Source organism: Poecilia reticulata, linkage group LG18 (assembly GCF_000633615.1).
Source record: "Poecilia reticulata strain Guanapo linkage group LG18, Guppy_female_1.0+MT, whole genome shotgun sequence".
Lineage (NCBI taxonomy): Eukaryota > Metazoa > Chordata > Actinopteri > Cyprinodontiformes > Poeciliidae > Poecilia > Poecilia reticulata.
Window position 1 is genome coordinate 3126933 of NC_024348.1, and position 27108 is coordinate 3154040.

The window sequence follows — 27108 nt, forward strand, 5'->3', positions numbered from 1 at the left end:
GTTAAATGAACACTTTATTTTTATTTTTTAAGATTTTAGTTATATTATTACACTTTTGGTATGAAGTAGTTGAAAAGATGTAAATATTGAAATATTTGGTAAATTGGCAGTAACTTGAACATATAAAGGAAGATTTTTGCAGTTTTAGGTGCCCAGTTCTGAACAGAGGTGGTGAGGTAACTGCTGGCAAACAAGGGATGCCAAAATCATGATACACCTGCCAATAAGCTGTCACCAACACTCTTTGGTAGTACTAACTCATCAAATTCATATTTTTTTCCCCCCAAAGTGATCTTTTCTTTTTATTCTCTACACCTGTGACTACAGCCGCTGTTCAGACACCTGCCATCCACAGAAGTATTCTCATGAGTCTGAGGTAGCTGGACTCTTCGGTGGCAGTGATGAGACACAATACAGGCTTGTGTTGGACACATTTATCACATGGAACATGAAAAACCACTTGGAACCCAAAGTGGTGATACTAAAGTACTGGTTGTGGACTTGAAAAGGTCCAAGAACCCCTGCGACCCCTGTTGTACCTTTTTGTGGTCCCTTGAATGTCAAGTAAGGACAATAAATCAGACTTGGTTAAAAATGCAAATGTGGTCTAAAAAGAAGGATCGGAGCCATTTCTTCTTTCTGAAAAGGCCCAGGCACCAGAACGTCTGCTGGAAGATCCTGAGGATGTTCTACGAGTCGGTGGTGGCCAGTGCCGCCATGTTTGTTGAGGCGGTAAGGCCAGCTATGTCGTAGAGAGAAATTAGAATCTCTGGGTGTCATGTTGGAGAGGAGAACGTTGTCCAAAGTTAGGACCATGTTAATCTTTTCTCTATATCTGCTCTGTCATTTAAAAAGCTCGTTCAACAGCAGACTCAGACTGCCAGGATGTAACAAAGCGAAACAGGAAATCACTCCTGCCTTTACACAGTGAGCCCCCCCTGCTCCCTCCACCGCCTTAACGTCAAATTATTTGCGGAAAACCTGCCTGTTAATGCATCTTTTCGTAGAGCTCATCTATAATATTCATAAGAAAATGCTGTTTTGGAGCTGAAATATCCATGCATATTGCTATTTTATATGCTGCTGACTATTATTTACAAAGCAACCAGGAGTGTAGAAGCTATTTCTGCAGTAGGGCCAAGAACGTTTCCACTGTTTTTGGTGTTGAGTGATTAAAACAGGCAGTTGTAGGAATTTTAGAGGGTCTCCTGTATTCGTGGACTACTGTGGTCTCTCACCCCTGCCACTACCGGGGTCCACTTTAATTTCAACCTCTAATAGAACTCTCTGACACTAAATGATCTCAGTGGGAATATCCTTTTTCTTCTTTAAATCTTTTTCTTATCATCTTATATTTGTTAACTTTTGGTCAGATGTTTGGTTTTATAACCTTGAGAATTTCCTGCATTTATGGATCTGATTCTTGTAGATAATTGTCACAACTGACCTCGCACCAAATTCGGCCTTAATGCAGCCAAAGAGACGTGTGTATCAATCTAAAGTCGGTTCACACACACCTCACACATCCCATCGATTATACTCAAAGCACTTTGCTGCCAGATAACATTTGGAGTTATGTGCATTTATGTCTAAAGTAGATTTGCAGACTACATACCTAGATTTATATCTGTTATACATGGTGTAAAAATGAATAATCTCTGACTAATTTAGCAGCTTCTTGTAGGTAATGGAATATAACTCATCTTTTTATGGAACCGTCAAGAAATTCAAGCAGAAAGAGTGTAGCATTTTCCAACCGTTTCCAGGATAACTACCCTTCCCAATACGAGCTGAAAACGCTTCTCTTCCCATTTCATACGTGCAAATCAAAAGGGAAACTCTTTACACAAAGATGGCGTACAGTACTGCATCCCTTTGGTTTCATGACATAAAAACAATCAAGAGTTGGTAGAAACAATAGGAGAATTTGTGGCACATTGTTGAATTCTGGTCTGAGAGCTCTTCAAAAAGAAAAAATCCCATCTACAAAATATTCATGGTGTGCCTCAGTTGTACATGGAACCCAGAGGTGTTATAAAACAAAACACCTCAAGCTGGGGATAAATAATGAATCTCTTTCAGCATGCATCTCATGCAGCTGTGGCTGAGTAGGAACAGCTGCATGAAGTCTCAGGAAAGGTCCCGACTCACAGTTCAGTGACCCTTTAGTGCAAAGCGACCAAATCTCAGGCATTTCCATGAAAACAAGCAGCTGCTGAGTGGATCTGTTCGGATACAGCAGTTGATTTTCTTCTGCTGTATCAATATTGCAAAGTTTGGCCTTTCAATCCACAGTCACATGAGACAACTTTTTGCAAAGTTTCATTAAAATAGACTCAGAATCGGGTTTCTGTGTTAATGCCAATTTGATTTCTTGCTTCAGAGGAAGTGTGCGCCGACAGCGGAGGAGTTTCAAAAGTCTGGTTTGATGGTCTGCGCATCTCTCACCACCGTGACGGTACAGTTCTCTTGTTCCTCTGGCGGGACGTACAACTTGCGAAAAAAACTCTGAGAGAAGGAAGAGGCACCCAAAAGAAGAAAGTGTTAGTCCAAATATACCAAATGCTTCTTGAAATAGTGCCGTTAGCAGCAATGGTGTCCCAAACACACAGAATAACTCTAGAATTAGTAACACTTCAAACGCTGGTGCAAACCCCCCGGCGCCCCTCTTCTTTTTACCTCATTGTTGTTTTCGATAACATCTTTGAAGATGTTTGAAGGTACTGGTATTTTGGGGAAAATATGCTTCTTATTCCTGTACACAGTAAGAACTTTGTTTCAAAGGAAAGAATAGAGCCAACCATGATACCCAAGTATAACATTTCTTCAATTTTTCCACATTAAACTCAAACTTCAATGCATTGTTCATTGGGATTTTATGGAACTGACCAACAAATAGGTAAAAAAAAAAAGTGTGGTGTGCATTTGAATTCAGCCTGCTTTGTCGTGATTCCCCTACTCCAACATCTCCAGGTTTTGAATCATGCAGCCAGACAGAGATTTAAGCAGTGATGATGTCATACAGGACATATAATTGCACAGTTTGACGTTTCAAAAATTAATTAAAAAAAACCAAACTCATTTGTCGATAAAACTTTTCCGTTAGAATTGGGTGGGCTTTTCTTGGCGCCATCAAAATTGATGTGTTTCACAAAACTGCAATTGAAACACTTTTGGCATCAGATGAGTCACATTATCAATAACTGGATGTTGCCAACCAGGCTGCACAGTGGAGCAGTTAGTAGAGCCGTTGCCTTGCAGCAAGAAGGTTCTGGGTTCGATTCCCGGCCCCGGTCTGTCTGCATGGAGTTTGCATGTTCTCCCTGTGCATGCGTGGGTTTTCTCCGGTTTCCTCCCACAGTCCAAAAACATGAGTGTCAGGTTAATTGGCCTCTCCAAATTGCCCCTAGGTGTGAGTGTGTGTGTGCATGGTTGTTTGTCCTGTGTCTCTGTGTTGCCCTGCGACAGACTGGCGACCTGTCCAGGGTGACCCCGCCTCTCGATGGGCACCAGCACCCCTCCCGACTCCACCGATGGACAAAGGTGCAAGAAAATGGATGGATGGATGGATATTGCCACTGGCGCAAGCCACACACCAGTGGTTTACACCAGAAGACAACAGGTTGTAGTAGGAGGAAGATGGCGCAGCATGTTTTTAAATGAATTATTGCGTGAACAAACTTATTGACATGCGATTTTAACTGCGTTAGTGGAAACACTGCAACTGGAAAATTGTGCTTTTGGGTTGTTTTTTTTTTTGTTTTTTTTACATTGCCGGAATATTGACAAGGTTTTTGCGCACATTTGTACTGAAAATGCAGCTGGAAATTGATAAGTTAGCATGTCATGCCCTTAGCAGTTTTCAGCTAAAGGCCCCTTAGATTTCTTGCAAAACTGACCTCTACTGAACATCCTTCCTTCCCACCATCTACAACAACTCTTTGAGGGTACTTGGATGAAATGAGGTACAACATTTAATTACTCTTTGGAATGAATATTTTTGAATTGAACCGACTTAAATTGAATTACTATATTGTAAAGGAGAATAAGCCAAAATGATTAAGACTGACATCTTTAACTAGAGTAAAAAAAAAAAAAAAGGTTCTACAAATGCTAAACACTCCATCATCCATTGCCCCTTTATGGTCAGGTGCCAAATTCCCACTGTATCGTCCCGCCTCCCCTCGCTACAGCTTTGTTAACTGTGATGCCAATATATCCCTGTTTTATGGCCAGTGTCCCCACGCCACTTGAAAGCTCTTTTGGACTTGGGATAACAAACTAGACAAACTCTGACACCACTAGAAAGTGAGGAAAGAAGCCGATTAAAAACAAAGGGAACCGTTGCTGTTTGAGTACATAACATTTCTAGACCTATTTTAACTTTACCTCAGCTAACACTTTCTTAATGTAAATTGAAACATTATTTTGATCTTTATTGAATATGACATTCTACAGTGGAATTTTAGATGTTTTTGCTTTACTTTATTACTTTATGCTTTACTTTGTGCTGGCCAGTCACACAAAATCCCACTGAAGAACATTGAAGCTAATGGTTGACATGTGAAATTTTTAACAATCCAATGGGTGTGATTACTTTAGCAAAGCATCATGAAATAAAAAATGTAAAAATAGTATTACCTCAGCAAACACGCAATAGAGATAACTGCCAGAGTAACTACCAGGGCAGCGACGACGACGTACACCAAGAAAGAACCACGATCAGGATCTGTAAATAAAGGCACCAGGAGGATCAATCAGCAAACGTAATAAAGGGATATCTGATGGAACAACTGGCAAATTTTGAATACATTCGATTTTACGAGAAAGTTTAGTCACAAACTATAAAGAAACAGCAGTGAGTCATGGTACTATCCTAGCACCAAGCTCATTATAAAAGCTAATGATTTGAGTTTGCAGTGTAGGTCGTAGAGGTGATATAAATGACAGAAGAACCCTTTAAAATAATAAAGAAAAACAAAATGATTAAAAAAAAGAAAGAAATACAACTGTACCAAAACATTTCTCATCAGTTGGAAGCGAGTTGCCAGATTTGCTCGTGGCCTGAATCCATATGCAGTACCGACAGTTAGGGGACCGCTGCAGCTCAAAGGACGTATTTTCTGGGACAGACCGTTCGCCCTGAGAAAAGTAGACAAAGAAATGTTCATTTGAACCAACTGCAGTGTCGGATAAAGTCCCTGGGGGCTGCAATGTTCTTTAAAAAGGCTTATTATATCAAGCTCATAACCAAACATATACCAAGTTTGATTTAATCATAGTAATTTAACAGTTTGATGTAGTTTCATGACAGAAGTTTATGGTAACTGATGAATCTAAACCTGGATGAATTTCACTTTTTTTTTTTTTTTTTTTTTTTAGGAAAACTTTATTGTATGTAGAGCATTGAAACAAACAACCATAGAAACACTAAAAGAAGAACACTAACACAGAGGTTCTTGGCCTTTTGAACATTGGACAATGAACCACTGAGAACAGCACTGATGGATTCATACCGACACTAAATGACTTAAAGTCAGCAGTTGGTCCTGGATTTTATTAACATGCATCAGTCTAAAAGAGGCAGTTTTCATTTATCAGATTTTCATTTGAAAAAAATAAATGTGAAACTATGTATCATTTTCTTGTACTCAGTGGTGGCCACCGGTACCTAAAAAGTTATTTGCGCCAACCTTAAACCCTAATTATAAAAATCAGTTCCACTAAGGCTAAAGCGCTAAACAAACATGGTGTTTAACAGAAGCTAATGCTAAGGTGCTACCTTCACATCATATTACATCTGACTTTGAAAGACTTAGCAGAAGAGTGCTCACCACTGCTTATATTTCACTATTCTACCCTTCTTTTCCTTAGTGTCTCTCAGAAAATCCTGATAAATGTTTGTAGTTGCAACATGGCACAATGTTTAAGGAGTATTACTCCATAATATTCCCTACTGTTTGCTACAGTTTCCGGTTACAAAATTGTGGATATTGAGAAACCCAAGTTTTTCATGATTAATGTAAGTATGAACAACCTGCTGACTTTTTTATTTGATAAAACTCTTTGACTTTTGAATAGAATTGAATAGAATTTCAGTACACACAGACATAAGTGTTTAATGTCTTACCTTTTGTTCACATTCGTTGTAATTTATTTGGAATGTCCATGATCTTAAACTTAGCATGTCCGGAGGAGTCCAGCTGATGTTGAAATTGTTCTTATTTTCTTTAACTGTCCATATAGGGGCAGGTGGTTTTACTTTTCAGACAAAAAAAAAAAACACACACATGAAAGGGATTACTGACATAGTAAAACTTTTTAGGTTTTTCACTTAATTATTATTATTTAAATAATACATTCTGGCATAATTAGAACAGAGGGAACAAAATGGAACAACCAGTTTTACTAACCTTTTAATTCTTCCCAATTGAAAGTGTTCCGAACAACTGTGTTGTTCACTGTTGCATTAAACAGCATCCTAATGTTCATCTTTGTAGTTGCATCCAAGTTACAGCCAGACTTCAAACCATCAGTGTAAGTGTACGATGAGCATTCTTGTAGTATCTCTGTCGTGGAATTATTTGGTGATCGATCGTTCAATCTTAAAAAAAAAAAAAAAGTGTGGGGGCGGAATAAATGTGGATTACTTTCATGCATCAAAGAATGATTTTTAAAAAATCACATAATATGAAATGAAACTGTACAAATGTGAGAATAAAGTCATAGCATTCCCAGAATTAAGTTGTGCTAGAATAAAGTCACAATATTATAAAAAATAAAGTAAAATTAATATGAGAATATAGTAAAATTGTTGAATAAAGTTGAAATAATACAAGGATGATACTTTATTATATTATTTTTGCAATATCAATTTCTTCTCTTATGACTCAATTCTCATAAAACTATGACTTTATTCTCATAATTATTTTTTTTTTTAGCATGGCCCTAATACTCTGTCATGTCCTCATGGCTGCTGCACTAGAAATTCCAAGAGAAACACACGAGATTGCAATGTGAGAAAACGTGGGGACTTGTGAGCTAAAAGAGAAGATACAGCCAGAACTGTCTCATCCTCCAATCCAAAGCATTTAGGCTCTTTAAATCTGGCTAATTCAATTAGTGACAAAAGTCTTACGATGGTAATTTACTACTCCTCTGTGAAGGTTGGAAGAATCTCAGAATCTGACATGAGGGATGGGTTAAACAGAAAACATTTTAATCAGCGACATAACAAACCGCAGAAACTTCTTCAGAATGAATGAGAAAGACTCCAAGCAGATGGGATGGATAAATCTGATTTCATGGAGCAACACCCTACCTCAATCAAACGCCAAATATAACTTGAAATGCATTAAGATGCGCAGTAGAAAACGCCTTGGCACTAGAAACTAATACAGCCTTCCTTATTTCTGCTTTAGGGTGTGCAACCAATCACCACAAATGAAAATAAATGGCTGCTTTGCAAACAGCAGCCAGTAGCGTCTGAAAGCTGCACTATGTAACGTTTACGAAAAAAATAAATATATTGTTTTTACATATTTGTTGAAACTGTCACTATTTTGTGACAGTGTAGAATAAGACTGATAATCTGTGAAAAAAAATGGAGCTCTTCTGCTTTCATCCAATCAAAGCAGGTCGTGAATGCTAATACTAGTTAGCATGGCCACCCATAATGGTGGATAAACGGTTTCCCTGTTTAACTGAAACAGTGAGTTGTTTCTTTGCCATTAGCACATTTAATAGGGTGTTCACGGCGTTGATTGACAGAGCCAAGACCCGCCTCCTGCCCCTGATTGGTTGTTTTTGGTCAGTGCGTTTGTTCAGAAGACAATAGTAGCTCAGGGAGGAACTTGATCTTTTCGCAGATCTGTCTCATGCTATACTGTCATGATATGTTGATAGTTTTAAGAGATATGTAAAAATCCTATTTTTGATTAATGTTACTGGATCTCTAAGTAACATGGCAGCTGAGTGTTTCAGTTTCTCAAGTTTCAATTTCTTTAGAATATTTTAGAATACATCATCAAAAAAAGCAATTTTTTTTACAAATAGTTTGGAGTCAACATTTCATAAAAATATCTGCCAACACATGAATCTACAAACACACTTTTAAAATTCTAATAAATTTGATTATAATGAGCCATTCATCCATTTTCTAACACCCTTGTCCCTCAGTGGGGTCAGAGAGATGCTGGTGCTCATCTCCAACAAAAGTTCCTGGCGATCTGTCACCCTGGACAGGTCGCCAGTCTGTCACACGGCAACACAGAGACAGACAGGATACACAACTGCGTGCGCGCACACACACACACACACACACACACACAGGGAGAATTTAGAGAGACCAGTTAACCTGACAGTTATGTTTTTGGACTGTGGGAGGAAGCCGGGGTTTTATAATAACCAATTACACAAATTAAATATAACAAATGAATCATACAGTAATTCACATTGGCACAGCTGTCCTGCTCAGGTAGGAAAGGTGTGCCGCAGGATTCCTAAGAAGCTGTTGCTTCTTAGGAAGCAACAGCTTCCTGCTTCCCCGAGACAAAGGCCTCAGTCAGCACCTCAACCATAAAGTTAGCGACAACAAACGGCCATTCTGCCTGAACCAGCAGAACGACAGCAGGGTCAGGTTCAGCATAAGCTGCAGTCAACCTAATCTTGCTAAAGACACGACAGACAACGCAGACGGTGCATTTACTCAACATTACTCAGACCGGAATGTGAAGAGCACTTAGAGGCAAGCAGTGCGTTTTCCTCACAGCCTTATTCACTGAAGTTGAGCAACGCCCAGTAAGCTGCAACTTCTGCTTTTGATAAAAGCTTCTTTTAGAAGAAAATAAACTCAAAATATAATCAGCAATTAAAGGGCAGTATGAGCTTCTCATTGTATAACATGGTTTATCTAGTCAGGTTATCTGCTTTGGGTTTTTTGTGAACATCATCTCTGCTGATCACCCTTCACATGTGTTTCATTGATAACTGTTCCACAAACAGCATCAAAAACAGAATAATTTTACATTAGGAAGAAGGATTTTTCCTGAAAAGTTTATTTTTAGAGATTTGAGCTTCTTGCATTCCTTCCATTAGGCCACATAACTGAGCTCACCACCTGTATAGACTTTTGCAGTGGTAACTGTGCAAATGTAGACGCTGTACAGAAACAACACTAGACCTAGGTGTCTAGATGTTGCCCGACGGAGGCCTGTGCTTCTCGGTTGCCTTTTTATTTGCATGGAGAGCGGACATCTGATCCTTCAGGACTGATTTGAATGCGAGGTGTAGACGCTGCCAAATGTAACCGGCAGGGAATTGAGGAGCCTGGCAAGCAAATGTGAAGGGTTGCGTCCCCCTTCAACTGCTCTCAGTGATAACGATTCAGCTGTTGGCTTATATCGACGTCTACAGCCGCATCGTAGAACCACCATTTGGAACAAAAGTCTTAAAAATGAGGGCCCAGTTAAATGTCCTCAACTTCAGAGAAAAGAAAAATACTGAGGTTATTCTGTGTGGGGAATCGAATCCTATTATCGGTTCAGACTCCATCATCCAATATGTTTGTTTTTCTGCGCCTGGTAATTACATTAGCATAGTTGTGAAAAGCGAGCACTTACCAATTAAAGAAGGAATCTCCACTTTTATCTCTTTATTAGTTTACACATCATCAGTCCACGATATGGACCAACTCAGAACGAACAGCCTCTCTGGCCTTGATTCTATAGATGTTTGATTATTTATTTAGATGTTTTCAGTCAGATTGGAACCAGCTTTCAAATATCTAAAGCTGTTTAGTCAACCACTCAGGTTTTCTTCAAAGATTTAAATTTAAATGTCTTTTTTTTCTTTATATGTAGATAACCTTGATCTCCTTTGAGTTATTATTGCCAAGCAGATTTTGCAACAATGACAATGAATATCTGTGGGAAGGCAAACACAGAGAGCCTGTTTTTCTCCGTCTAGGTTAATAAAGGGGAACCATTCTAAATGCCATTCCCCCCCCAACACAGCCCCCACCTGATCAAGGCAGCAGATTAGCTTTTTTTTCACATTAAAAGGAAGTCATCACTTATGTTATTTGAACAAAACATGCTGGAAACGTTTGTGAAGCGGATAACTCTTGAATTGGTGTGGATTGTGGCCTTTAGTTTACAGCACTGGTTGATATTTAGAACTGTTATTTCAGTTCACCGCGACGGTTACATTTGCATATTTTTATTTTTTTTATGTGTGCGTTTCCCAGCTGCAGCATTAAAGGCAGCTGAAGGAGTTTTATTTTTGTAGATTTGCATGATGCCAGATGGATAGCACACGCCTGTAATGTGGGATGAACCCCTCACCAAACTGATGTGGGAGAGTATGGTATGTTTGGATGATTGAGTTCAATTTTTTTTAAAAAGAAAAAAAATTTACAGTTTCACCTTGAACAAAGGACATACCATATTTTCCGCAGTATAAGGCACACCTTCAATGAAGGGCCCATTTTAAAACTTTTTTCATATGTAAGGCGCACCGCATTATAAGGCGCATAGAATAGAAGCTACAGTTTGGGTTGCCACCGTCCTGTATTGAACCGATACGGGACATGATTTGCTCCGTTCTCTACAAATGTGGATGTGTAATAATAAAGAAGTGTTCCCCTGGTACTTTATATAGTTGGCTGCCCCAGTCATTGTTTCACTCACGGTTTTGGTGTTGTGATATTGTGCCCAACTGCTTTCCGGGTAACACAGACCAACCGACACGCTGCCGCCGCAGTCTCTCTCTCTTCTCCTGCCCCCCCGGCTTTAAATGTATAGGGGCTGGTCCCTTGGTAACCTTAGTCGAAGCACCCCAGATGAATGTCTAAAGCCACTTTGTTGACATAAAGAATGTCAACAAAACAATCCGACTCCGGTCAGCGAGGAGAGTCTTCCCTGACTGCGCCGGGGCGTGGCCGGACAATGGTCACCCTTCTCTGTTTGCGCACAGCATGTTCGTGGAGAACGTGGTGCTAAATGACCTGCAGACGACCTGATTATAGACGGTCGGTAGGTAGATAGGTCAGTCAAACTCTAATCATGACCCCTGGTTGTTTTGCTTGGCTGCTGTATTGTGTTGTATACTTCATTATGTTGTTTTGATGTATACTAATTTAATTTAAATAAAGATTTGAAAAAAAAAAAGATGGGTCAGTCAAAGTTTATTAACAAACCAGCAATCTGACAACTATCCCAGCATGCACAGCGCGCTTCTTCTTCTTCGGGGGAAAATGAAGTCGGCGGCTGCTTACCGTAGCTGCTAGACCTGTTGTGGCTCAATATTGGACCATATATAAGGCGCACTGTCGGCTTTTGAGGAAATTGAAGGTTGTATAGACACTTTCAGGAAACAACTTAAGACCCACTTTTTTAAACTTGCTTTTTAGTGTACTACTGTGTTTTATTGTTTGTATGTTGTTTTAAATTGTTTTATTTTTTATACTTTGTGCAGCACTTTGTGATCCTGGTCTGTGAAAAGTGCTATAGAAATRAAGCTTACTTACTTACTTACTTACTTTTAGGTGCGCCGTATAGTCCAGAAAATACGGTACTCCTTTTTCACGCAAATGTCACAATCTGCATGCAGTTTCCAGAAATTATAAACTGTAAACTGCTTTATTCTGATATGATGGATTCATGGTGTTAAGAAAATTGTACAGGTTGAAAACGTTTCCCCTTCTCCCTGCACAAAAATCCATTCACGTATGGTGGAGGCTGTATGATGCCGTGCACCCATTTCTCTTCCAAAGGCACTGAAAACCTTGTCAAAGTGAACTCACTGAAATCAACCTTTAGTTAGATAGCAATCTTTTTTTACATTTTTTTATGTCAACTTTACTAGTAGAATATCCTTGCTTTCGCATGTAAAAACACAAAATCTTAAAAAGTATTTTTGGTAAGATTCAAGTACTAATATTTTAGTACATTTGAAAGTAATGTTTCAGCAAGAAATAAGAGTTTGTTTTAAGTCAATAATTTCTTAATATTGATTAAATTAACTAGTTTCACAGGAACATTATTTAATTTGCTGGGAAAATGTCTTGTTATACAGACTTAAAATGAGTTTCTGTTTCCTGGTGAAAAGTTACAAGGAAGTCAGTTTGGTCTTATTTCAAGTGTACAAAGACATTTGCAGTAGAAACAAGAGAGAAAATACTTGGAGATTTTGTGCTTTTGCAGTGCTGGTTTTTAACAACAAAGCCAAGCTAGTAACCAGATTAGCCTTTGCTAAAGTTTATCATCTTACATTTTTTTTGGGGAGGGGAGAAGAGAAGTTCAGTCTGGCTGTGGTGCAACCAAAGTAGCTCAGTATGAATCAGGAAGTGTTGCAAAATAGCCAAATACAACCTACACTTTGCAAAATGTATGATCAAAAAATATTCATTGCACACACACACACACACACTTACTGATAGAAGAAACGCAGCTCTGGAGTGGTGATGACGGGGGACCAGGAGCAGTGACCTCGTTTGGCGGAAATCATGTAGAAATCCAACGACTTCACCAGATCTGAGATACATTTTGCAGATTGTTATAAACCAATGTATGTACCCTCTGTACTAATGCATTATATTGAACGTAAATGTCCTACCTGGGTAAAATATATTCAAAACTGCTGGTTGACTTCGGTTATTGTGACAAACTGTTTGCAAAGAGTAACTCAGAAGTCCTCCCCCCATGTACAGGTTGTCCTTCGTATAAGATTTAGACTTGCCTTGTGGCTTCTATCAAAAGGGAGACAAGCACCTTAAATACAGCCACAGACAGAAACGATCGTCTATCCAGAAGGAATAATACCATTTGGATAAAATGTGGTCCACAGAAACAAAGAGCCTGGTCACAGTCACTAGAGAGTTTAGGCAGTGGAAACACATCAGACAGGTCAGGGGTAAAGATGTGTAAACGTTTAAAAGCAGATTAGCAGATAAAGTAACATGATTAGCTTTGAAAATCTCACAATGAAGTGTATGTTTATTATAGTTGTCGGTTAGGTGAGCCAAACAACTTGTGCCTGGAGCAAAGGTTCCCTTTCCAGTGGGACTTCTCCTCCCTCTACACTCTTCCAAACATAACACACCCCCATAGTGGCACTTGTCCAAATGCCTGGTTGAATGGTGGCAATAACCTGGTTTTAAAAAACATCTAAAAGAATTAAAAAAAAAAAACAAGAGGCTATTGTGGACTAGTAGGAATACAAAGATTTTGTTGGACGTCAAAATACGAAGTGGAAAAGGTCAGTTCCATTAAGGGAACTGGGTCTTCACATCAGTGAAGGTTTGACATGATGACGTAGTGAAGACGTTTTAGCAAAAACTCTTCCTCCAGAGGCGCCTCAAAAAGCCCAGTTACACCATCTAACCCACTAGCTGCGTTTCCATCGACCACAAAATTGTGTAAACTGGAATTACAAAAATACATTTGCAGAAAGGAAACGCAACAATTTAAAATAACTCACGTTTAAAAAAAATAATAAATAAGTTTTTACGCAAGGATGACGGGACTTGTCAGCCATATTGAAATTTGTCGGAACCGCAATGGAAACACTGTTTTGACATCATGCAAGTCATGCCGGTTTCCCTCTAGCAACAGCAACACACACAAGAGCAATGGCTTCAACAATTTCGAATGACGAACCAAACGATGCTGTGGAGTCAACTGCGCTTTATCCAAAGAAGTCAAGATGTACAAATATGCGCACTTTTATTGCTTTATTGTTTTAATTTTTAATATTAAATTGAATATAAAAACTGATTTTTGTGTCATTTTAGTTCATGTTGACTTAAACAAAATGAGCCATTATTGTCACAGGCTAATTTTCTAAGCTACCGAAAAGTCATTGTTAGGGATACACAGATGAGAAAATTTTGTCCAGTAATGATATCAGATATTAATGCTGCTGTTCTGGCTGTATTTACCAATATCTTATTTCATCAACATTTTTATTGGAGGACTGGATTAGAATAATTGATAGAATATTTGATTTACAACAGCCCAGGCAAAGCATTCTTCTTCTGCTTTAAGCATGGCCAGGACTCCAATGATTGAAGCATATCCTTGTATTAAAACAGCCTGGCACACAAACCAGCATAAAGATTTAAATGCAAAATTACAAAAATATAAGTGTGTAGATGTGTGTGAAATAAAACTTATTTAAAAAATCAAAAGCAAAAACTGTCAAGACAAAACCACGCTTGATTTCAGATAAACTGGGTTGGCTGCATACAATCCCAGAAAAGCACATTCAATTTTGCACGACCGTGAAAGAATTAATGGGTTTAGACAAAGGACGGAACTGAATAGGGTTAGAATACAATAGAACGGCATTGTAAATAAAGAAAAATAAAAAAGTTTTTTGATGTTCACATAATCTAAAAATTGCATTTTTAGATTATGTTGGCATATTGGCAGTTTTCACTCTGCCAATATGTTTACAGCTTTGTGTTTACATTGCAGCACCATAACCCCTAATGTTCGGTTGTATAATTTAAAGCATGGAACTGCAATTATTATTTTTTAAAGATGTTTTCCTGTAAACATTTTTGCTGACTTACAAATTTTAATTTCCCTTCGTGGTTCTGTTTCATCATTCCATCATAGTAGCAGTTTGCCATGGAGTTCGGAGGCGGCTCCCAGGTGAGCTCTGGGGTGAACTCATTTATCCAACGCAGGGACAAGTTTTGGGGAGGCAAAATTTGCTCTGAAAATGAAAACAGACAAGAGACACAAATGTGGTTATACAAGATTTATCCATTGCCTTCACATCATTTTATTTTTCCTAATGAATTTTGAAAACCTTCCAGGAAGCTATTTAAAGAATTCCCTCACAGTACCAGGATACATCCTGGTAAACATCGCGGCTAATTTTAGCTAATGATGGGAGGGTCAAATAACAAAGGAAGAGCAACATTCCCACCTCACAGCTAACAGATGTCTGTCTCATACTTTTTTTTTTTTTCTATTTTTTTAGGAAGTAAAATATTCTACTCCGAAGTAACCACTTCAGCTTTTTAAAACCATGTAACGAGGTCTAAAACTTTTTTGCGATAGTTGTTGGTGTCAGTTCCCTTTAAACACAATAAACCTTTGATCCATTTCCTATTTCCCCAAGTTCATCCGGGAATTAATGCCAGAACTGACATGACGTCACTATTGGGAAACAGAAGACTGAGAAAACATTTAAAAGACTTAACTAAATAAGCCTATAACATCACCAAACATTAAGCGAGAATTATAGCGTACGTAAGAGTCCTCTTACCTGTTGTGGTTTTGGCCGCAAGAAACAGACAAATAAAAGCGACGAACTCCAAGCAGTGAAACATCCTGTTGATAGTTTAACGCGGTTTGTCTTTTTCGTTTTCTTATTCCCTCCTCGTGCCGCTCAGAGACCTTGACTTTCTCATTACAGTCCGGTTTCCAAGTTGCCCGTTTACTTAAATAGTAAAACAAGAGAGAGGGAGAGCAGCGCAAGTACGCTTTCGCTTCCAACTTCTTTTAAGGGGGAAGGCAGAAGAAGTTCTGGAGGCTGGAAGCTGGAGGTGGGCGGCGACGGTTTTTTTTTTTTCTTTCTTTCTTTTTTTTTTTTTTTTTTTTGAAGTAGAAATGCGAGCAGTCTGCGGGTCAGAATATCAGTATGCATCCAGTTGAGAAGTAATGGAGTTTTTACCACACATCATTTCATGTTCTAAGACGCAGATACCCATTGGAGGAAATAAATACTTGATATATAGTTATTTTCTCAGGTTTTCCCAAGAGATCTGATCTGCGATTTTCTTGGTCGGTACCTCAACTGCATGAGAGAGAATGTAAAACTCCAGAAAATTACATTGTGTGATTTTAAGCAGCTACAATTACATTGTATAATTTTTTTAAATATTTGTTTTATTGCATAAAATAAATATTTGAAAAAAATTTATGCAATAGTATCTTAACATTCGTTGTCAAAACCCCAGTTCTTTTGTTTTGTCAATGTTGAGTTGGAGATAGTTATAAGAACCCCAGAACATCCCAGTGCAAAATCTTCATGTGAGTGAGCTGCAATGAATTCTGAAGTTGATGTTACCCCTCTCTGCAGTCAGTGGGCAAATATGGGTAGTTGAGGGCTGACAGCATCTGGTAAAATCTAGTAAGATGGAGCACATAATTAGAAGAAACACAGCAACTAATCATATTTTCACCCTAATTCTTGACCTCAGCTTTAACTGAGGTTAAACATAAAAAAGTCAACTACAAATTTTGGAAGCAAATATTGACAGTTCAAAACAGTTTGATATTATTATATGGTTTTTGGTCTAATGTGTATTTTTGTTACTGTGGCTCAGCTAATTAGACCTCATTGTGTTCCGATTATTAAGTGTTTCTGTTGTGATTCATTTAAGTTCTGTAGGTATTTTTGTATTTAGTTGGGATCTTTGTGTTAATTATTGTTTGAAAAATAGCTTCACTAGTCCTTTGTCTTTAGTTTCTTAGGTTAGTCTTGTGTTCTTTGTGCGTTTGGATTTATTTCTCTTGAATTTATTTCTCTTCAATAACTGTTAGTCTGGGCCCCTTGGTTTCTGGTTTGTTTGTAGTTCAACATCCTTTGTGTTATTCACCTTCCGTCAGTCTGTCGGTTTGCATTCTTCCACAGCTGTAGCAGTGAATGCCCCCCAGTATAAAACCTCACTTAAACTAGAGCAGAGTTCAGTTCAGTGAACTTTTCTCTCATATATATATAAAAAAATTACCATTTTAAACATATATTATTTTAAAGACATCCACACCGGAGTCTAAGAAATTGTTTGACATGTTAGTGATAAATTGCCTTGAATGTAAAGATTTGTGAAACAGCTTCAAGCTATTATTTACAGTTTAAAAGCTTATTAACAAAAACAATTATTTGTAATAAATCCCAAAATGAAATAGAATGCGTCACTCCACGATGTATAGCAAAAATTGTGGGTCCAGAACAGGTCTATTTTGTTGTTAAGGCAATATTAGGGTCATTTGTTATGTTTGTTGTTCCGTTTGATCTGAATTCTAACAATAATACTATTTGACTTATTAATTATAGATCTATTTAGAGGAGAGCTAAAGCTAAAACAAGGAGCACTGAACTAAAAAAGCAACACAAAGAAAACTTGAAATGGTACTATCTGCTGCTGGATTGTAAGATGTATGTAAATCCACCAACAAAAACAAAAATGGGCATTATTTTCCATCCATTTACTTTCTCTGTTAGTCTAACCCAGACCAACAGAGATACTACAACCCATAAAGAAGAAACAAGAAAATAGGCCGATTCATTTTAGGGAACAAAGAGTTCTAGCAGACGGTGGTGAGACAGATTTCTGTGCGCTCAAGGTTAAAGTAACAAAGCAGCAACAACATTTGATAAATTGAACAATGCTTTACATCAGTTTAATATTTTCTCAAATATTTACAGTATTTCATCCCTGTTCTCCTTTTAGAAAGTTCAAAAGCTGATTACACAGTGTGGGAATACATCCTTAAACTGCAGTTAAGATTTACAGTAAACTGCGCATAACAATGAAAACCTTATTTCTATGTAAAGCATACCAGAAAATTGGCCAACTCGGAGTCGGAGTTAGTGGGGGTTAATGAATATCCGGACACATGCTTACAGTGGTTCAAAAGAGGAAATAAAGTTGTGCCATGAGCTTCTCTTTCATACAGCATTTCATCAAAGAGAAGTAATGCCAACTCATGAGCTACCTTCAGCCATTCAGCCCAAGCACATAGAATTGTGCCACATAGCAGCAAACCTTTACAAGCAGAAGATCGTTTATTTACTTCCCACCACTCAGGTCATCACTGGCTTTCTTTAGCTTAGCTGCTAACCTGCCATTTAAACCCATTTCCTATAAAGTACAAAAGTCATGACAGCACAACTAGCCCTCTTCTTCTCCTGAGTTGGAGGTCATGATCACAAAGTTTTCTTTCTCTCCGTACATTACCCCGTTCGGCTACTGGACGGCCTTTTTTAAACGATAGTTCCCACAGATTGCATTTCCTTATACGGTCTGTGATGCCCTTTATCAGCAACACATCTTCACTGCCATGGAGAGGAATGACAGGAGTGTGGCAACGACTAAAGCCAGTCCTCTTTCTTCTGAAGAACCAAACTTTCCAGTTTAGTCTTAAAGTGGTAATGCATAATCCTTCAGTTATCTCTATTATTTTCTTAAGTCTTATTAAGTACAGTCTCAGAAAAAAAAAAAGAATTTTACCATGTGGCAACTCTTGAGGCAGGCATGAAAAAAAGTTCTATTATCCTTCTCCACCCAGGTTTTATACAATAAACTTTGGCTAAATTTAGTTTTATGAGGTGACACAGTTCTTTAACTGTAAAAAAATATGTAAACAGAAGGTCAAGGTTGGTACAAGTGACAACTTACAGTCATCTGCGAAAACAAGGTAGAGATTATGGTACAATTTGGCCTAGATGCAGCTAATGGAATTACGAGGGTTAAAGGTTATGGGTGGTACCACCTGAAAGGATTTCAGCATAACTCCTTATAAACTCAGTGCAGTAAACAAATACATAGACAGAAAGAGATTCAACAGAACATTGTCTGTCACAAACCCATTTCAGTTTGGCTGCAAAGACCGCCCCCTGTTTAAGCTGCCTCCAGTCGCTCCAACATCAGAAAGTTGACCAGTTTGTGTTGACGAGGCCGCCATCGCAGAACGATTGGTTAGAGCGTAGCTCTGCTTGTGGCGCGTCAGCTGAACATCTTCAGACTCCATTCTATTGACGCAAGCAGAAGTGGAATCAGGCCTGACTCGGAACCGTTGAGTTCAAGAGCCCACAGAGTAGCTTCCACTCAGGACTCGAGTATAAGGACCTTTTACAAAAATATAATATGGGTTCATCTTGTGAGCGAACACAACAAAATGCAGGAAACCTGAAAAAAGGATTCTGAAGAATCTTGATCAGACTGGTAACTGTCAGCGTTGAGACTTGTAAAAGAACAACGATGAACTTCCAAAGTAATTGGCATATTCCACAGTTTTTGCTTTTCGTGCAGTAATTTTGAGATTTCAATACAACGCTGCATGCTTCCCATTTTATAGGTCAAAATTTATAGTGCTGAAGCGCCATGTTCGGAGGTTTACACTGACATTTAGTGGTGGCAGTTCTCTTCTGGCTGCTAGCACAGGTTAGCTCCCCCTCGCAGCAAATCCAGAGGTTGAAACAGCGTTTCTATGAGTCAGTACGGCCAAGCCTCTTGACCAAATGTTTATCTTTTTTTGTAGGTTCACCCAGAGTTCAAGTCCAGCTGCCAGGCAGATATTTGATTGTTAATAACAGCAGGTCAGCATTCCCCCTTCCCAGGTACAAGTGGAGTGCAAGTGTCTGTGTGCTCCCCTGGGTGATCCATTAACAAGTTCCCCTGGGAAATCTGAAAATCGAGAAGAATGTTGAAACCTTTGTGAAAACTGAGAAAACCTGAGATAAGTATTCACGTTTTTACACTTTTCTTTATATATATATATATATATATATATATACACATATACACAAATTACCTTATTTTCCTTATTTAGGTTCAAGATCTCCTTTATTACAGAGGGGTCCAGTCGGGTGCAGCCGAAGATTTTCTCATGTCTGCAAAAAGAGAAGCAAATAAACAGAACAAAATAAGGGTGAAAGGGTGAATGTTACGACCTGTCATGCCTACTAGAGAGGTTCCAATAATACTTGCAACCGCACAGGTCACACCCATGTGACCTGCATTTACACAGCATGTTTACATTCCTTGCAAAGGTACTCAGTAACATTTCGACATTTGGTTGAGCTAAAACAACAAACTTCGATGTGCTTTTTTGCAAAACATTCGGGGCATGTTTGTGCCAACGCTGAATACCTTTGGAGTGAATCTTTTGTCTTTCTTTTTTTCCAAATACCATCTGTGAACATTCATTTCTAAGTCTTGTCACAAACGGGACTTAGACTGTTCCATTCCAACATGTTTTATACATAAAGGCTGCAGCTCTGATTCTGTGTTTATGATCATCGCACTGGAAGCTGATTCTCTCCTTTAACATGCTTCTGTACTGTATTTAGCTTCATCCACTCTCACCAACTTCCTTGTCCCCGCCACCATCTTGCTTCACCATGGTTTCAAGGTTGTAGTTTTCTCCACAAATAGCATTTTGCATGCAGACCAAAATGTTCAAATGTAGTCCAATAGAATATATTCTTTTACATACTTTCAGCTTGCCTTACATTGCTTGTGGCAGACTGTAGAGGAGACTTGTTGGGGCTTCCTTTCAAAGATAAAACAAATATTTGTGGAATGCAAAACAAATCTTCTCCATAGATTTTCCCTCCTAAGTTGGTTTAAGGTGTGGAGCGCCGTGGTGTTGGTAGATTTGCAGTCGTGCCACACCCTTTCTATTTTCAGCTGATTTAGTTGAGTTTATAACCTAAACCTGTTTCAAGCCTTTCCACAACTTTATCCACCACCATGTCTGTTCGACTGCTTGGTTTTCATCATGCTGTTTTGTCACTGACAGACATGCAGTTTCAGTTTTTAGCTTGAAAAATTATCTCATATTTCCTTCCCCTGCACAATTTGAGTTGGTTTATCACTTAAAATCCCAATGAAATACATTCAGGTATGTGTTTTCAATGTGATAAAAAGTGAAATAGTTCCAAGTGGTATGAATACGGCTCACTGGTAAATTGCCTCTGAACTTCAAAATGTCTCCCGTTTCATGTTGTTTTTGTGGATTAAGAATGTAATTTACATGCCTGACAGATATGCAAAATGTTTGCCCTCTTGTGATTTGTCAAAAGAAATTTGTGGGTTACTATGTAATCGTTGCCTAATATTTTGGCAGTTCTCCAGAAATGTGCAGCGACGACAACTTTATCTGGTTCATGTTTCCTTTTTCTCTTCTTCACTAGGAATCAAGTGATTCCTATAAATGCACCGCATGTGTTATTGGTTTTTGTGACACACGGACCCTGAATTCTTTCTCTTTAAACATGTTTTTAAACTTGGAATTATCCCGTAATCCCCCCACACCATCTCCTCTTTTCTCCTCACACACACGTACTTCTTGAAGCAGTAGATAGATAAGATGACACAGAAGCAGACGATGATCGGGATGATGATGGCCACCACATTTGCCGTACTGATGCAAGAGCTTGTGGTACCTTGAAGAGAAAGAAAGCAGTCTCTTTAGTTGTTGAATACAATTTTTAGCCTTTTGCTCTGAAAACTCTGAAGAGGCTTCAGCTCATTTCTGCTCCAAATATACAAAAGAGTTCAAGGGCTTACTACAGAACAGAAACAGAAAGGAGAAAGGAAGTAAGTAGTGGCATGCCAGTAGTGACTGCTAGTTCTATTGAACAGAAAACCTGAGTACACTCTAATATAGTCTTAGTTTTTCACAGAACTGTAAGTGCATTCTGTCCCACTTCTTTACAGTACTTCTTCTGTTTCTGTATATTTGCTTATGTAACATGTTTTGTTGAAGCATTATAATCAGGATGAAGTTGGGGTCATTGCGCCATGCTCCACCGCTGTCCCCGTTCAGTTGGAATGAGGTACTTGTGCTGACATGCACTTCCTTTTTCACAAATATGCTGTTAATTTGGCCAGACATGCTCATTTTAACATCAGCTGAAAATCTCAATGTTTCTCAACTTTTTTGTGGGTTGGGGACAACATTACTTGACATGCTAGCTAAGGCTTATAGAGTCTTAAATTTTATAAGTACTATACTTTCTGGGACGATCTCTACTGATATTACTGATTTTTTTTTTTTTTTTTTTTTAGTATAATGATACATCCAAATTATTTGGAAACTGTTTTAAGAATGTAGTAGAAGGACGTCACATCACCATGAAGAAGGTTGTTGAAGAAGTAATTAAATCTTCTTAATGGCAGAAAGCTACCAAGCTGCTCTGAAATGTACCAACCGTTTTAGCTGGCAAGTTTCAATCACTCCAGAGGTGTGTTTACTTTTTCACAGAGCTCACAGTGATGTGAATCATTTCTAACACAGGCAAGAAGATAATTAGCAATGATAGATTTACAAAACCTTACTCCAAAAAAAAGTGTGAATAATCTGTTTTTCTAGACAATCTCACATATCCTGAAAGCAGCTACTGCAAAACTACAGCTGGCAAGCTAAGAGAATCTGCAGGAAACCCAAACTTGTAACTTACATTCAAATTAAAGATATGTTTCAAACTGAGATGTCTGTGAATTTCAACATGAAAAGAAGACAAAGCTGTCTATGTGCTCAGGTAACAACAGGTATGCTGCCTCTGGTGATTGAAGTGAGAAGATTCAAAGGGGTGCCAGAAGAAAAGACGTTTGAGAGTTTTGTGGTTGAGGATTAGTATAATTTTATTTTACACTGCTCTCTGCATTATGATTTGAGAAATAATTTGTCTATCAATTATCTGTTTCATATACTAATTGTTCATACTGAGACTTTTTCTAATTATCTTATCTGTTTTAGCTGTCTGAAGCCAAACCTTTGTGTTAGCAACATTCATTGAACCAGTGCAGCAACAAAGACAGAGAGTTTTGTATCCTCAGTACATCCTTTTGATATGGAATTGAATTTTTTGCAAATGTTTTATAATGTTAGGGGAGCTTGTTCTGTGACCTTCTTGACTTCCTTTTAAATGTATACGACAGAGTGTCTTTTTAGTCTATATATGCTGGGAACCAAACATCAAATCAAACTATTAAATTTACGAGCAGCTTATTCTATATTTTTTGCTTAAGAATGTATGTATCAGCATCAAAAAAACAATAAATGTTAAACATTATACTTTATAAATATCTCTGTAGCACTATTATTAATACTTTAGCCTTTTTTGCTTTAGTCTTCCTTAGCTCTAATCTTCATTTCAAATGTGCTATGAAATATGATACAGGATGTCATGGTCCAAAGACATGATACATTGATCATATTCCAATTTGCACTATCTGTTCATGATATGGAACGCACGTCAGGCAACCATGTTGCAGTACTTTCATCAGACCTGTGTGTGACAATGGAGAAGAAACTCCGTTCTTTTTGGTAAAGCTAAAAAATATGACGATCAAGAGAGAAATCATCGGTGTCTAACCTAAAATTATGTTAAGACAGAAAACAGAAAGATGTAAATAAAACTGGATATTTACCATGAGGTATAACTTCACTGGTGTCACTGGATACGTCCTTGTTGAACTTGTTAGTGCTGATGTTGTACTGAAACTCATACCTACAGCATTTATTGTAGGGGATGTTCACAGTTCGATGTTGACTGAACTCATAGCACCTAGTAGGCTGAAAGAAAGGGTTATAATTAGCTTACTTTTACAACTCAAAAGATAAAGTGTAAAAAACATGATTCTCAAAACTGTCGGAAAGGAAAAATCATTTCTGCTCAAATGTCCCATATTTCTGTTGTCTTTTCTTGTCAAAAAGTGAACTAGCTTTTGTGTAATCTTGCTAGTGAGGAAACAGGAAGAACATTTTACCAAAACAGTGAAATCAAACAGGTATATCAGCCTTTTCTCATTTCGAAATAGAAGTGAAACGAAACACTTCCTTCAGTAGTGAGATGCCAATTTGACTGTATTGTAGTTCAGTAGCTCAGTGCTTAATTGTTCACAAACATGATTTTTAAATTTTTTTTAAGTAGCTTAAAGACCTAGAAAAAACTGGCTCGCATCAGATGTGCAGCTTCAACATATCTTTGCAGGATGGAGCTTTCTTTTTTTTAGCTTCGCATATGAAAAATAGTTACACTCCTGGGGCTTTGACATGTTTATCACATTATAGCGTTTTGAAACAGATCAAAAATAAAAATAAGGCTTACTCGTGAAAAACATTGTAAACAAATATCTGGAAGGCCCTCTCTTGTCATAACTTCACTCCCCCGCCCCCAAACGGAACCACGACCCACACCTTCAGAAACTCAGTTGCATCATAAACTCCTGAATATTTTGATGTTGACATGAAAACTTACTTTGTTGTTTCCACATTCTTTGTACCAGACGCAGAATCGCCATGCACCGTCCGGTCCAACAGCTGGTTTTCTCCATGTCAGCTGGAGATAATCTTCTGTCTCATTGATGCTCATTTTCGGCACGTATATTTCTAAAAATAAATAAATGGTAAAATTCCTTCATCAGATTGGCCAAAAAGAAATTAATCAAACATAGAAGTGAGTCACCAAAGACTACCAACCCATCTTAGGTTCAAAGGTGTTCATTCTTGTCTCACTCTCCACAAGCACAAAGATATCCCGACGCTTCTCTACTTTCAGGGAACAGCTGCTCCTCCCTTCCATCTTGAAAACCTCACACACCTTCAGACTCTGTATGTCTTTCTTCTCTTTTCCACGGGACCTGAAATGATAAAAAAGAGCAGCTGATGTCACACACCTGCGGGTTAAGATGCAAGTTCCTTTTCAGCCACTAGAGGGAGACGTAGTCTGTGAAACGAGTCTGAGTGGTGACTCATTCTCTTCAAACAGCTCTTTACGCCTCACTGCAAAAGCAATAAAAGTTTGAGTATTTTTTGCTGAGTTTCTAGTGCAAGTACACATAAAAACAAAACTAACTGACAAGTCAGCTTGTTTTAAGTAAATAGTTCCTTAACATTAATTTTAAAAATGTACTAGTTCCACTGGCAGCTTATTTTACTTGTAGCAATTTATTTTTCCCATGTTATAAGTGAAATAATTTGCCAGTGGAACTAGTACTTTTTAAAATAAATATTAAGAAATAACTGATTTAACATAAGCTGCTATATGTTGTTAAAATGTTACTTACATGTTAGAACACAGGAAATGAAACAAATTATGTTATATTTGTAGTAGAATCTAGACCAAAGATGCTTGGTAAGATTTTGTGGTTTTGCAGTGTGCTCACAAAAGTTACTGTGAACACATTCTGGGTCAACACAGTGGAACATGAGTAATTATTAACCAGTACTGTGGACATTTTTTTTATTCTGTTGTTACACCTTTACAAAAAATAACCGATTCCCACCTATAGTACACCTTCAGATCCTCCGATGGATCAACTGGAGTCCAGAAACACTTGGAGCCGTTGGACAGGTAAAAACATCTGAAGTCCTTCACCAACTCAGCTGCACAGGACAAACCGTAAAGTATAGTTACAGTCTGTACATCTGCCTGTGAAGCTCAACTGTGGATTATTATTACTACTTGACAGTTTCTTCATCCTCACCATATGATTTCGATGCGTTAATATTCACTTTTACAGGGTCACTTTCATTCCAGCCTTTACAGCCTTTTAAGGGTTTGGAGGAAATGCTCAGCTCCAGAATGTCGGCGGTGAAATCTTTACTTAAATAGTAGTAAGTGAAATTAGTGTGTTTCACACGAGCAACCTGAAAGACAGCAACAGAGAGCATTAGCTCCAGTTATTGTTCCATAAAATTCCAGGTTAAATCTGGAGGTGTTCAGATAGCAGCAGAATGTCTTCAGTCAGAGAAAAAAAACTGCATATAGAATCGCAATGCCTAGTCCAATTCTGACTTGATTCAAAATGCTCAAAAATGGATTTTAAAATACATTACACTGCAATTTGTGAGTTTACTTCAAATCATATATTACTCAGCCACGGCATATATTTCAAACAATTCATTGAATTTTTTTTTTATTTATGAAAAAACCTGGCAGATAATTTAACCTACTAATGGTAATTTAAACTACAGAATCTTACGCACACAAACCTATTTTTAAATATAAAATGATTAAATTTGATACAGTTCGAAACATCCAGTCAGCATAAACAAAGACAATGAAAGTCATGCTTGGTTAACCACAATTAAACACTTGTAGTCGCTTTATGTGGGCGTCTTTACACCTTTCGCTCTTTAACCACAACTTCACAATACTCAACATTTTTATTCAAGTAATGTTTGCTTGGGAGACAACCTCTGTCTATCTGCAAACTGCTAGCTTAGTTGTCCAGTGTCAACACTTGGGTCATCCACACCTATGTAAACAAGGAGGAGTAAGAAGTTAAGGCTTTTTTATACACTAAATCCTGGTAAATCCTGCATTGGAAATTCATCCAATCCAGCACTGTTCTTGTGAAATAAATACAACCTGACTTGTATAAGTCAGATAAGCTTGTGGGCTTCATGTTAAGGTAGCGGTTCTCAACGTGGGTGGTACCGCCCCCCAGGGGGCGTTCAGAGGACAGCAGGGGGCGCTGGCGGACATTTTTACAAAAGGGGGGCCCTGGGATGCCTTTGGRGGGCGTTTKGTCGAAGGTAAACTTTACACCTTACATGCACAACAATACCAGTTTAGACTTTGAGCAACTTGGTAAAACGGTATTGTGTAACATTAAACCATGCTTGGGTGCAACTGTATCGATGGCAGCTCTTCTTCTATTCAGTGTTTGTTAGCTTCTGTTAGCTTCTTGGCGCAGCTCCGTTCTCCTGCTACTGGTAGCTAAAATCACAATACCCTCACTGAGTATCCCTCTGAAAAATTAACCCATTTAAATAAAGAAATACCTCCATCGGTGATACCACGATAGAGAGCGTTCATTGTATAGCGTTAACACCGGTGCTGTAAGTGGTCCGGTATGAAACGGGGGTGATAGAACAATGGTACCACAGCACTTTTAAATGTCAATAATCAGAATACAGAAATTGTTTCCGTTGTTTTAAAAAGGTTTCTGTCAGTCTGCCTTTTCCCCATCGATATGCTTCCCGACCGCCCTGCACCATACGCGGTAAAAACAACAACAACAAAACAAACAAAAAACGACGCGCACATTGCGCAAAACTCTGAAACAGGAGAAGCGGGACATAAAACGGAGAGACGAACTAGATGCAAATTATGGCATAAAAACAGAGAATCCAACGCTGAACAGTGAAAAAATCAACACATGTGAAACACATGACGATTAGGCGGCGCAACAGGTGATGAGTGKAAATTAGCTGTGTGAAGCTGACACCCCACCCACGTCAAAAAATCCAGCAAATAGTCTGAATGGTTAGTGCTCCGTTTGTGCAGGTTTGTGCCGTTAAAATTTTCGTTTGTGCAGTTTTGGTTTCTGAGATATTAAACATTATTTTT

At 38.2% G+C, this 27108-nt stretch overlaps 2 protein-coding genes across 2 annotated transcripts in view; both read right to left on the minus strand.

Moving 5' to 3' along the window:
* Positions 1-326: 326 nt before the first annotated feature.
* il13ra1 (interleukin 13 receptor, alpha 1) lies at positions 327-15542 on the minus strand. Its single transcript, XM_008435030.2, has 10 exons — positions 15280-15542; positions 14576-14721; positions 12616-12748; positions 12434-12533; positions 6414-6604; positions 6131-6261; positions 5016-5142; positions 4642-4729; positions 2680-2755; positions 327-2508 (listed from the first exon to the last, which is right to left on the minus strand). The coding sequence occupies exons 1-10, from the start codon at positions 15341-15343 to the stop codon at positions 2413-2415; spliced, it is 1152 nt and encodes a 383-aa protein (XP_008433252.1). The 5' UTR covers positions 15344-15542; the 3' UTR covers positions 327-2412.
* Positions 15543-17389: 1847 nt separating this feature from the next.
* Positions 17390-27108, minus strand: part of LOC103480166 (uncharacterized) — a 26956-nt gene continuing 17237 nt past the window's right edge. The window contains exons 3-10 of the mRNA XM_008435029.2: positions 25238-25400; positions 25037-25136; positions 24231-24391; positions 24010-24140; positions 23180-23324; positions 21090-21189; positions 19554-19632; positions 17390-19426 (exon numbers count right to left, since the gene is read on the minus strand). Of these exons, the coding sequence (XP_008433251.1) occupies positions 19340-19426; positions 19554-19632; positions 21090-21189; positions 23180-23324; positions 24010-24140; positions 24231-24391; positions 25037-25136; positions 25238-25400 (966 nt within the window). The 3' untranslated portion in view covers positions 17390-19339. The remainder of the gene's footprint in view (positions 19427-19553; positions 19633-21089; positions 21190-23179; positions 23325-24009; positions 24141-24230; positions 24392-25036; positions 25137-25237; positions 25401-27108) is intronic.

Excerpts from the sequence above, each read along its gene's own strand:
- il13ra1 (XM_008435030.2), bottom strand. The coding sequence starts at position 15,343 with ATGTTTCACTGCTTGGAGTTCGTCGCTTTTATTTGTCTGTTTCTTGCG. Across the intron at positions 6,605-12,433 it reads GAGCTGCGTTTCTTCTATCA|ATTGAACGATCGATCACCAA; the intron begins GTAAGTGTGTGT and ends TTTTTTTTTAAG. Across the intron at positions 4,730-5,015 it reads AACTGATGAGAAATGTTTTG|ATCCTGATCGTGGTTCTTTC; the intron begins GTACAGTTGTAT and ends CTTTATTTACAG.